Source organism: Saccopteryx bilineata, chromosome 1, assembly GCF_036850765.1.
Source record: "Saccopteryx bilineata isolate mSacBil1 chromosome 1, mSacBil1_pri_phased_curated, whole genome shotgun sequence".
Classification (NCBI taxonomy): Eukaryota; Metazoa; Chordata; class Mammalia; order Chiroptera; family Emballonuridae; genus Saccopteryx; species Saccopteryx bilineata.
Genome location: NC_089490.1, coordinates 98,648,876 through 98,661,001, shown reverse-complemented (window position 1 = coordinate 98,661,001; position 12,126 = coordinate 98,648,876). Strand labels below are relative to the sequence as shown.

Genomic DNA, 12,126 nt, shown 5'->3' with positions numbered 1-12,126 from the left:
ATAAGAGCACACCACCCCACATCATGCAACAGTCAAGGGTGTGCGGAAAAGCTTAGTTTTGAAAAGATCTTAGTATTAAAAAGGCGAGAATGGCTTAGTCTTATAACTAAGCCCTAGGCCAGGGGTCCCCAAACTACGGCCTGCGGGCCACATGCGGCCCCCTGAGGCCATTTATCCGGCCTCCGCCGCACTTCCAGAAGGGGCACCTCTTTCATTGATGGTCAGTGAGAGGAGCACATTGACCATCTCATTAGCCAAAAGCAGGCCCATAGTTCCCATTGAAATACTGGTCAGTTTGTTGATTTAAATTTACTTGTTCTTTATTTTAAATATTGTATTTGTTCCCGTTTTGTTTTTTTACTTTAAAATAAGATATGTGCAGTGTGCATAGGGATTTGTTCATAGTTTTTTTTATAGTCCAACCTCCAACGGTCTGAGAGACAGTGAACTGGCCCCCTGTATAAGAAGTTTGGGGACCCCTGCCCTAGGCTATAACGACTTTGCCAGCTTACAGAATGTCTCCCACACCCAATGCAAACTATAAGTGAGCAAACATATATATCATATTTTACTGACAGAAGCCTTAAAAGAAATATGGAACTGGCCTTCAGGAATCCTGAGATTCAGGGAGGCAAAGGGAAGACAGTAGGAGAAGGGAAAGGCAAGAGGGAGAAAAGGCAGAGGACCCTACCAGGCATAACTAGGTCCCAGATCCCTTAACACTGTTTGCTCAATACGTTTGCAGCTGAAAGGGCTGCATGACAAGTTTAGATGGGTGGAAAGAAGAGACCGCCACCAGCTCCATGCTGGGCACTGCTGCTCCATGCTGCTGCCTGTGGGCGAACCTCCAGAGCTCTCTCATATCCCCTAGGACAGAAAAACCAGCAATTTACGAAATGAGGACTGCCTCAGTCTGGCTCTGAGCAGCAGTCATGAGCAGAGCTCCCTGATAACTGTAATAACTTGACTCCAGTGGGAAATAAATGGTGGTTTGAAGCCACCAAGCTATGGGGGTTGTTTGTTGCTACACTACGACCTAGTTCCTAACCAAAGATGAAACCTGAAGCAGACAGGAAAAGGTGCCTCTGCCTTCTCTCCAACCTCCACGCTTCTAAGCTAACACCAAGCAGTCACACAGAGCCTCTGCGAATCACTCAGAAGTCTGTGCATTTGAACCTTTCTCAGGATCTTCCTCAGCCTCTTGCCCTTTAGTTACAAAACTGGGATTGTGTGAAGGTATGAAAGCTTTGAGAAAGGGATGAAATGAGGTCGTGTCCAAACTGGGAAGGCATTCTTCTCTATTTGCCTTTGGTGCCTGAAAGGCAGAAACTGCAGGCTGAACCAAAAACAGGAGGCTAGTGTGTTCCAAGAGGAAAATTTATTTTAAAAATGTGCCTGACCTGTGGTGGTGCAGTGGATAAAGTGTCAACCTGGAAATGCTGAGGTCACCGGTTCGAAACCCTGGGCTTGCCTGGTCAAGGCACATATGGGAGTTGGTGCTTCCAGCTCCTCCCCCCTTCTCTCTCTCTCTGTCTCTTCCTCTCCTCTCTAAAAAAATGAATAAATAAATAAATAAAATTTTAAAAAAAAGAAAATATACTCTAAAAAAAAAAAGAATGTAAAAGAATGTAAAAATGCCTGGGTGCAGGCGGGTGGAGATCAACAGAGGATGTCAGCCCCAAGGGAGGGATAGGACAGGAGTTATATGCACTTGTCAAAGGGCCTTGGGCAAAGGCAGCTGCAAGATAACTTCTTCTGTTTGTGGTTGGGAGTGGTACCACAGGTCCTCAAAATTGTCTGCACCCTGATCCAATCGTCCCTTATCAGCATCCAGCGACAAGGGAGGTCTGAGCTGGATTACTGAGTAGGCAGGCAAGTCCTTCTCCCTCCTTCAGGCCTACATTGTTCTTAAGAAAAATGGTGGCTGAATAGCCATTTTATCTATCAGTGCTGAAAATAAGATGCAGGGTGTTGGGCCGATAAAATGTATTATGCTCACTTTGTTAAAGATGGCACTGCCCACGTGGAGGCCATTGCCCGGGTGATATTAATGTGTGTCTCTGTGGGCTGTGGGCAGGCAGGATCTTTGTAGCCTGGGGCTTGGTTTTAGGATTAAGCCTTTCCCACCCGTTTTGATGTGGGGTGGTGCAATCCCATCATGCCCCAGATAAGTGACTTTGTATTAGAAACTTCCCTATTTCATATATTGGATTAAAGGTTATGAATCTACACTATAAAATGGGGGCAGAACAGGAGCTTGCTCTCTCGGTTCCTGAGATTATCATTAGAGGAGAGAGCAGAGAGGAGAGGGGAGAGAGGCCACGTGGAGGAGGCCAGGAGTGTTGGCGGAGAAGCCAGTTTGTGCAGAGTTTGTGCAGGGAGAAGGAAGGAGATGGGGAACAGAGGTGAATAAGTCTGGTGAGCTAGAAACCTTTGATTCTAGGAAACTCGGCTAAGTCAGTAGCTTTGTGAGCACTGAATTTGAGTGGATTTTGGAGCCCAGTGGGTGTTTTTACTTGCCCGCCGGGTGCAAGCTAGGATTAAAGATGATGGCCCATCAGTTTTTGGCTTCATTGTTTCTTTACCGACTGTCCAAATCCAATGCAAACCTGCATGGGCCAGGCTGCTGTGACCGTGGCTACTGGCCATACATTTGGCGTAGTCTGTGGCAGGATTCAGAATTCGGTATGGAGCCACCACCACCTTTGAGCAGTGGAGTAGAGGACTGGCTGCTGTTATGGTTCCCCATGGCTGTCCTTTTGGGGACCATAGGCTGGCTGACTTTTACAGCCATGCGTGAGGAAACCGAGAGCTCTGTGGAAGAAGCTGCCTGGGACTTGCAAACCGAGCAGTGGAAGGAGCTGGAGCAAACGCAGGAGAAACCGATGCTGACCCTGGAGCTGGAGGAAGCGCTGGAGGACGAGGACGACCAGGTTTGCAAGATTCACCCGGAAATGGAGCAGCTGCTGGAGGAGGATTCACAGGTTCTTGAGTCACAGATTGCCCTGGATGTTGTGGAGAGCCAGCAGCGGCGAGAGGCCGGGTTGAGGCCGGAGCTGGAGCTGCAAGGTCTGCTGAGCAGAAGGCGGCAGCCCGGGGTTCAAGCCCAGCAGTGGGAGCTGGTGTTTTCAGTTCCTCTTTGGAGGATGAGGAGAATCGGGCTGGAGATGCAATCCGCAATCTCCATAAGATGGGAGCCCAGCTGGAAGGAGCACCTACTATGGCCCTGGTAGGTCTGCAATTTTGGGACATAGGGCTGGACATGCTCTCCGGAGCAGAGATGAAAATGCCGACTGCCATTGCCACATGCTCCTCTTTGGGACAGTGTAAGACCTGCCAGGATGTCAGGGATGAGGGGGGTGGCTGAGGTCTCATGTGCATGGACTGATTTCCTGGACTACGACCTGAGTAGGCGTTGGCTCTTTGTTGGATGGACTTACGGATTATGGATTTTGGACAATGTGAAATACCCTGATGGGGGTGGGGGGTGGCTTTGCTGGAAGCACTCCCCTGCCCCGGGAAGTTTTTCCCATGGCTAGAAAGAAGGCCGAGGACATTTTGCACTTTGGTCAAAGTGCTCAGAGACTCGTGAAATGTACCTTTGTAATTGTTGAAACTGTATGATTTGTGCTGTTGTAATTTGTGTAATGTGCCTAATTTCCTTGCCCAGGGATGCCGATGATGTAGATTGTGGGTAGTAAAGTGAGCATAGGGGTGGATTGTTGGGTGGATAAAATGTATTATGCTACTTTGTTAAAGATGGCACTGCCCACGTGGAGGCCATTGCCCGGGTGATATTAATGTGTGTCTCTGTGGGCTGTGGGCAGGCAGGATCTTTGTAGCCTGGGGCTTGGTTTTAGGATTAAGCCTTTCCCACCCGTTTTGATGTGGGGTGGTGCAATCCCATCATGCCCCAGATAAGTGACTTTGTATTAGAAACTTCTCTATTTCATATATTGGATTAAAGGTTATGAATCTACACTATAAAATGGGGGCAGAACAGGAGCTTGCTCTCTCGGTTCCTGAGATTATCATTAGAGGAGAGAGCAGAGAGGAGAGGGGAGAGAGGCCACGTGGAGGAGGCCAGGAGTGTTGGCGGAGAAGCCAGTTTGTGCAGAGTTTGTGCAGGGAGAAGGAAGGAGATGGGGAACAGAGGTGAATAAGTCTGGTGAGCTAGAAACCTTTGATTCTAGGAAACTCGGCTAAGTCAGTAGCTTTGTGAGCACTGAATTTGAGTGGATTTTGGAGCCCAGTGGGTATTTTTACTTGCCCACCGGGTGCAAGCTAGGATTAAAAATGATGGCCCACGTCGGCCTAGCGTGCGGAGGACCCGGGTTCAATTCCCGGCCAGGGCACATAGGAGAAGCGCCCATTTGCATCTCCACCCCTCCGCCGCGCCTTCCTCTCTGTCTCTCTCTTCCCCTCCCGCAGCCAAGGCTCCATTGGAGCAAAAGATGGCCCGGGCGCTGGGGATGGCTCTGTGGCCTCTGCCCCAGGCGCTAGAGTGGCTCTGGTCGCAATATGGCGACACCCAGGAGGGTCGCAACATGGCGAAGCCCAGGATGGGCAGAGCATCGCCCCCTGGTGGGCAGAGCGTCGCCCCCTGGTGGGCGTGCCGGGTGGATCCCGGTCGGGCGCATGCGGGAGTCTGTCTGACTGTCTCTCCCTGTTTCCAGCTTCAGAAAAATGAAAAAAAAAAAAAAAAAAAAAAAAAAAAAGATGGCCCATCAGTTTTTGGCTTTGTTGTTTCTTTACCGACTGTCTGAATCCAATGCAAACCTGCATGGGCCAGGCTGCTGTGACCGTGGCTACTGGCCATACACAGGGTTAAATATATAGTGAGCAGGCTTAAAAGATACAGAGGGAAAACACCAATATACCACAAAAGTGAGTCTGAAATAGAGAAGACTTTCTTAGACTTACAGTTTGTACTTCCCTTAGGTTAGCTCTTATCTTTGGTCTAAAGAAACTTTTGTTTTTTCTTCTAGATTCATATACTCCTCTTTTGAAGATCATCACTGCCATCTGCCTCAAAAAGAAGAATTATATATGAAGCAACAAGGGGATGTAACTACTAATACAAAGTATTTAATCAACTACAGAATGCAGTAAATTTCTGTTATCTCATGAAATTTGTATACCTTTATCGTGGCCTCTCTATAATATCTTCTGGATTCTTCCGATGGTTGTGAGGAGCTCATTGATTCCAGTTGCCTTAGCTCCTCAATTTTAGCTAACGCACGCCGAGCAAACATCTATATGCAATGAAAATAAAATGTAATTCATAGTAAGGAAGACTATAGTGATTTAAAATGTATCAAAGCAGTATGTTTTATTCTCAGCGATTTTGAATTTAATTGATGAATTCAGCTGGGCTGATATTGACTCTATAACTCAGTAGCTGTCCAGTCTATCATTTCCTATAAGCAGCACTAAATTCTGCCGATCTAAAGTTAAAAAATGGCCAGATATACTAACTTTATGAATTAAGAGATTTTTAAAAATAAGAAAGTCAATTCTGGTACCTGTATTTTTCAGTACCCACCTATTACAAAATAATATTGAATGTTAAAAATAAAAGACTAAACAGGAAAGGAAAGAAATACAATGAGGAGAGAAAGATGTCAGAAATCTTATTCAGAAGAGCAGCAAAGAAGGTGGAAGTGAACAGAGAAGAAAGAAGCACAAGAGATAATAACAGCATGAAAAAGCCAAGCAAATTTCTACAGATTAAGCCTGGGACTTTTGTCTTTGCTTCATGGCAATTCTTTGGGTTTTGTTTGTTTATATATCTTTTTCTTGCCAGGCAGCTAAAAAAAGAAAATGCTGATAAGTTGTGTTTTAAAATAATTGAAATCCTCAGAATTAGAAAGTAGCATACCTCCCCATGCATACCAGCCTGGCCATCGTAGTAGCACTGGCAGACAGCAGTGTAAAGAGTGGCTCTCCATGTCAGGTACCTGACAGACAGGAGAGGGACTGAGGATTCCATACACATACTGGCCCACAAGAGATATTCCAAGCCCTGAGAAAGACAGGACACAGTTGAATATATTTTCATCTTAAGCCAATAATCATGATTTTCATTCAATATAATCAGATTATAAATTGCGAGCACATGTTGCTGACTACCTAAACCAAAAATAACGGGTCAAGGAAACATGAGGATTTAAAAAGTAAAAGAATAATTTAGAGAACTCAAAATCTCAAGTTAACTGTTTTAGAATGTCTTCCCTCTTAGCTCCTAGAGTCCTATGAACTCAGCTCATTTTTAGTAATACAGTGTGTCCGTAAAGTCATGGTGCACTTTTGACCAGTCACAGGAAAGCAACAAAAGACAATAGAAATGTGAAATCTGCACCAAATAAAAGGAAAACCCTCCCAGTTTCTGTAGGATGATGTGGCAGCATGTGAGCATGTGCAGATGATGACATAACACCGTGTATACAGTGGAGCAGCCCACGGCCATGCCAGTGAAGATGTGGACGGTACAGAGGAAAGTTCAGTGTGTTCTGTGGCTCGCTAAATTCAAATCTGTGACCAAAGTGCAATGTGAATATTGGCACGTTTATAACAAAGTGCCACCACATAGGAATAACATTACTCGGTGGGATAAGCAGTTGAAGGAAACTGGCAGTTTGGTGGAGAAACCCAGTTCTGGTAGGCCATCAGTCAGTGACGAGTCTGTAGAGGCTATACGGGATAGCTACCTAAGGAGCCCTAAAAAATCTGTGCGTGAGCCCACATCAATCTGCACTGAATAGGTATGAAACTGGGAGAGTTTTCCTTTTATTTGGTGCAGATTTCACATTTCTATCGTCTTTTGTTACTTTCCTGTGACCGGTCAAAAGTGCACCATGACTTTACAGACACACTGTATATATCAACTATCAACAATAATATAGGAGCTATTTTCCACAATACAATTGTTATTAGCTGGCCTGGGACCAAGTATTATTTTGAAAACAAGCTGATATAACCAGAAAGGGAAAATGGAAAAGGTTTACAGTCTGGGGCCAGTGATACTGAGTAGAAACTGTTGAAGATTGGAATCAAATAGACCTGGTTTTCAGTCCCAAACTGATCACCTACCAGCGGTGTCATTTTACCTCTCCGGACCATAACCTTCTCATCTTTAAAGTGGGTATTTGGGCACATCACCGCAGTGCTGTTATGGAGAAGAAGACAATGTAGACAGTGTGCTAGGTTGGTATCTGGTACACTCCATAAATGGTGCCTAGTTCAGTTTCAGTAAAATTATTTTCAAGGTATAATGTGGAACAGAATTATGAGGAAAAGGTCATCCTTGTTATTGGCCTGCCTGTAGGAATTTATGTAAGAGCCTCTTGGGCTCTCTTAACCGAATTACTTTTCCCCACAAATCCACTGATAATTCTTTTTGACCATATCGTTCCCGCAAACCCTAGACTGGAAAACACCATCTGAACACACATATTCTGCAGTTAACGTTTTCATCTTTTTCCTTTCTTCAAAAATATCCCAAAAGACCAAACATGGATTATATTGCCTTTCATTTGTTTGAATATAAGAAGAAATTTGATCTATGCTCTACATCTTGTTATATTACTGGGATGAAAATAAGAATCTGTGAGCTAAATATCTCAGAATATCACATGCTAAATTCTATGGAAATATTGGCCTTAACCAAGCAGGTCCCCACAGGTCTCTCTGGACTACTGGATGCTTCCTGAAAGGGGAGAATTCTCCAGGCTGTTTGCTTCTAGCAAACAGGGCTGACCCAGCGCCGCAACACTCCTGGCTACCCACTGGAATGTAAGCCCATCTCACCAGGCTGCAAGATCGCTTGGGAGACGAACCTTGTCTGCCTTGTTCACTGCTGTATCACCAGCCCCTAGAACTTTCTCTGGCATGTAGTAGACATGCAATAATTATTTGTTGACTGGTCTTCATTTAAAAGTTTCAGGACATGGTGCCAGATATGGACCTATTTCAAATAATCATAAAATCAACGGACTGAAGGTTAATCTAATTTCATCTCCCCCAATGTCACCAGCACTCCCAAACTGATGTCCCACACCTTCCCTGCCCAGGAACTCCCACCTCCAGGTGGCATCAGTGGACATAAAAAGTACTTTCTTAATTTGAAATGGAATCCACCTTGGCATGCCTCTGGTGCATCCAACCCAGTTATGCCTCTGGAACAGCGCAAAAGCACTCAAAACTCACTTTCAAATTCTAGCTTTCCAAGAATCTGGAAACACCTATGCCACCTGCCCTCTCCCTCCGCTGTGTCTCCAGGAGAAGATCCCTGAACACTTCTCGACCTCCCAGAACTGCACTTCCCTTTGCTGTCGGGCTTGGTCTTCTATGGCTTTGCTCCAGGTTGCCAATGTCCCTTTAGAGTGTCTGACTGCACCACAGTAAAACGACTCTCTCAGTCCCTGGTACTGGACACTATACCTCTACTAAGTTGCCCTGCAGTTGCTTTATTGCAGTTATTGTTGTTGCTGCTGTCACTGTTGTCATTGTTTGCTAACCCTGCCACTTCAGGAACTGATGGAATTAATAGTCATCAAAATGTGAGCTTCCTCACAGCTGCTGCACAAAAATCCTATTGTGTATTTTTGCATTTGGACTGTTGTGGTTAGGGGCATGGGATTAAGCCAGGTATAAATTTCCCTCCTGTAGATTCACGTGTCTTTCTAAAAGACATCAAGATTCCAGTTATTTGAAATGTCATATTCCAAAATAAAAATGGCTTTGGTTACCTGTCGTTCACATCATTTTGGGGTTTGCCCTCAAAATTAGCATAAGAGACCCTAAATCACAGACTTTAGTGCCAGAGGGACCAAGGTCACTGGCTTGAGCATGAGATCATTGACATGATCCCATAGTTGCTGGCTTGAGCCCAAAGGTTGCTGGCTTGAAGCCCAGGGTCACTGGCTTGAGCCCAAGATCTCTGGCTTGAGCAAGAGGTCACTGGCTTGGCTTGAGTACCCTCCCCACCCCCATCAAGGCACATATGAGAAGCAATCAAAGAACTAAAGTGATGCAATTACAAGTTGATGCTTCTCATTTCCCTTTCTCTCTCTCTCTCTCTCTCTCTCTCTCTCTCGAAGAAAAGAGAAAGAGAGAGAGGAAAAGGAGGAGGAAGAGGAGGGGAAGAAGAAGAAGGACAAACCAAATTATATAGGAGTCACGTAAAGCTTGTGTCAGGTGTGTATACACACAGTTGATCAGTTCAGCCACATGATGGCACTGCAGCACCATTTATATCAGCCTCTGAGGGACCCGATGCTGAGAAGCATCTCCAAGTTTATGTAATCGAATGTGGAATGATTTGACAATCATTGTTGAAGCCACAACTTTATAAATGAAAGAGAAATCAACATTTTCTCAGAATGAATAGATTCTACTGTGTCCTTCAATTTTTGCTGAGTATTATACTACAATTCCCAATGTCTCAGAAGAAACTACAGAGTATACCATAAATGAAAGCAAAGTTGTAACATGTCTTTAGGAAAAAGAGATTTCAGAAATCTGCCATCCCTCCATGTGGTGGAGGTCCGTGCTAGTGGCCTCCCTCAACACAAAAGTGTTTCCCATCTGGGAAAGAGCCCCCAGCCAGTCTTGGTCTTCGGGAATACAAAGTGATGGCAAAAAATATCAACCCACACAGCTCCTGTATTTGAATGGGTGAGCCAAAACAGGATGTATCATGACATGATCAAATTTAGTCAATAGGCATGCATTATTCTAATAATGCTGAATGCCAGTACAGTGTGGCACTGGCTCTGGCCTCAGATACACTTCTAACTAGATGTTTGACATTGAGCAATTAACCTCTCTGAGCCTTAGCTTTTTCATCTGCAAGATGAAGACAATAATAGCACCTTTCTCAAAGTGTTGGTGAGTATTAAATGAGATAATATAGGAAAGTGTTTAGAAGCCTATCTGATAAATGCTAGGCATTCATTCAACAAATGATGATGATGATGATAGTGCTCAGTTCGTAAGACTATGATGAGCGTTATTACATATGCAAAGTCCTTCACTCAATACCTAACACACAGTAGGGACTCAATAATGATAAATGGCAGTGATAATGCCTGGATCTTATAGTAATAGGGGTTTATATTTCTCCAGGCTAAAACCAAAAATAGCCTGAGGATCTCATATCTATTTCTCCTTCTGTCTCATGCTTTAGACTTAACTCTAAAGTAGCTGTAGAACTAGGGTCCTTCAGACCCAAAAAGACACAGATGTGGTTGGATCTTCCCAAGGAATCAACTCACCAACTGAAGGTTTAGCAAATTCTAGGTGAAAATTATTAATTTCCTTGGAACTCATTATATAATACTAAAACAAATGAAAGAATTTCATCCCAATCTTCAAGTTGCAACTGTACAACCACCCACCACTCCAAAATTCTTGTACCCCAAACTCCCTTCACTCCCATCCCACAAGACTGGGAGCTTAGAACTACTCTCCTTCAGCCCTTATCTTGCCCTAGAGAAATTCAAGTTTCATGAGGGGAAAGGAGATATCTTATGTAGGGTATAAATAAGAAATTATTTTTAAATGACTATTATATTAAAATTCTCTCAGCACTAACACGTACAGACACAAACAGTTAAATTTTGGCACAGACATCTCTGCCCTTCAAAGCTTTGGCAGACAGTGCTGTAGCAGACCAAACTATGATGGTTCTGTGAAGCAGTATTTGTTGCTCCAGCAAGGGCAACAAGAGTATGCAAATTTTTTCCAGGAAACCGTCTGGAACTGAATGTAGAATCACTGGAATAGCCTGTAGGCCAAACTTTCATTATATACATGATAGTCTCCCCTCATTTTAATTCACATTCAGAGCTGTCACAATCCTGTTCAAGTCTGTCAGTAATAGAGCCCTTAAACTCAAGAAACAAAACAGTGAGAGAAAACACATAATTGTTATCCATTAAGCATGCAAGTATCTTAGCTTCCACTTTTATTTTTGTGTTGTCAACTTTTAAAATATTTGGTCATTTTGAGAAAATAAGGGAAAGAAAGTGTCTATCCTGAGTGTTAGGATATTCAGGGTAAGGGTTTGCATGCGATGAAGAATAAAGTAGTAATGTTACAGATACCAGTAACAATTTGAGTATGGTCTCAACGGGAGTATATTCTCCCTTCTTGGCCTACATTCCAATGACGAAACAATGAATACAGGGAATAAATATCTCTCTTAGAGGCAAAAGTGCTACCAACATTACAGGGAAGTCAAGAGAAGTCAAGAAAAGCCTCAAGCTAAAACCTAGCAATGAATACTGGTAAGTGGAAATTTTATAATAAAAGAAAGCCTTCTTATCCTCAGGTCATGACTGGAACAGAGTTTAGATATTCTTTCACCATAACGAACACTAACATTCATTCATTAATCATTTACTCACCCATTCACTCATTCATTCATTCACTAGGATGTGAACCATAAGGAAAGTCCAACCTCTTTAAGCAAAATGAAGTCTAAACTTCACACTATGATATAAATAGGGTAACTATAGTTTATCATTCAGATCAGGACACTTTTAAGAGTGAAAGCAGGTACTATTAAGAATTATCGGCCCTGGCCGGTTGGCTCAGCGGTAGAGCGTTGGCCTGGCGTGCAGGAACCCAGGTTCGATTAACGGCCAGGGCACATAGGAAAAGCGCCCATTTGCTTCTCCACCACCCCCCTCCTTCCTCTCTGTCTCTCTCTTCCCTTCCTGCAGCCAAGGCTCCATTGGAGCAAAGATGGACCGGGCACTGGGGATGGCTCCTTGGCCTCTGCCCCAGGCGCTAGAGTGGCTCTGGTCATGGCAGAGCGACGCCCCAGAGGGGCAGAGCATCGCCCCTGGTGGGCAGAGCGTGGCCCCTGGTGGGCGTGCTGGGTGGATCCCGGTCGGGTGCATGTGGGAGTCTGTCTGACTGTCTCTCCCTGTTTCCAGCTTCAGAAAAATACCAAAAAAAAAAAAAAAAAGAATTACTACAGGACATTAGATATAAACCAGGACTGTCCTGGGCAAGCCAGAAAGGATGGTCACCCTACCTAGAGATACAATTACCAGATGGATGTTCAGTGTCAAGTTGGTAAGTATGACTAATCTGAGAAACCAAGGGACAGTAAAA

The 12,126-nt window shown here is 44.3% G+C and overlaps 1 protein-coding gene across 1 annotated transcript in view; it reads right to left on the bottom strand.

The window, feature by feature from the left end:
• CFAP54 (cilia and flagella associated protein 54) overlaps positions 1–12,126 on the bottom strand; it is a 317,030-nt gene that overhangs the window by 282,289 nt on the left and 22,615 nt on the right. Inside the window, exons 6-8 of the mRNA XM_066262086.1 lie at positions 5,882–6,025; positions 5,142–5,255; positions 4,924–5,025 (exon numbers count right to left, since the gene is read on the bottom strand). Coding sequence (XP_066118183.1) covers positions 4,924–5,025; positions 5,142–5,255; positions 5,882–6,025 — 360 coding nt within the window. The remainder of the gene's footprint in view (positions 1–4,923; positions 5,026–5,141; positions 5,256–5,881; positions 6,026–12,126) is intronic.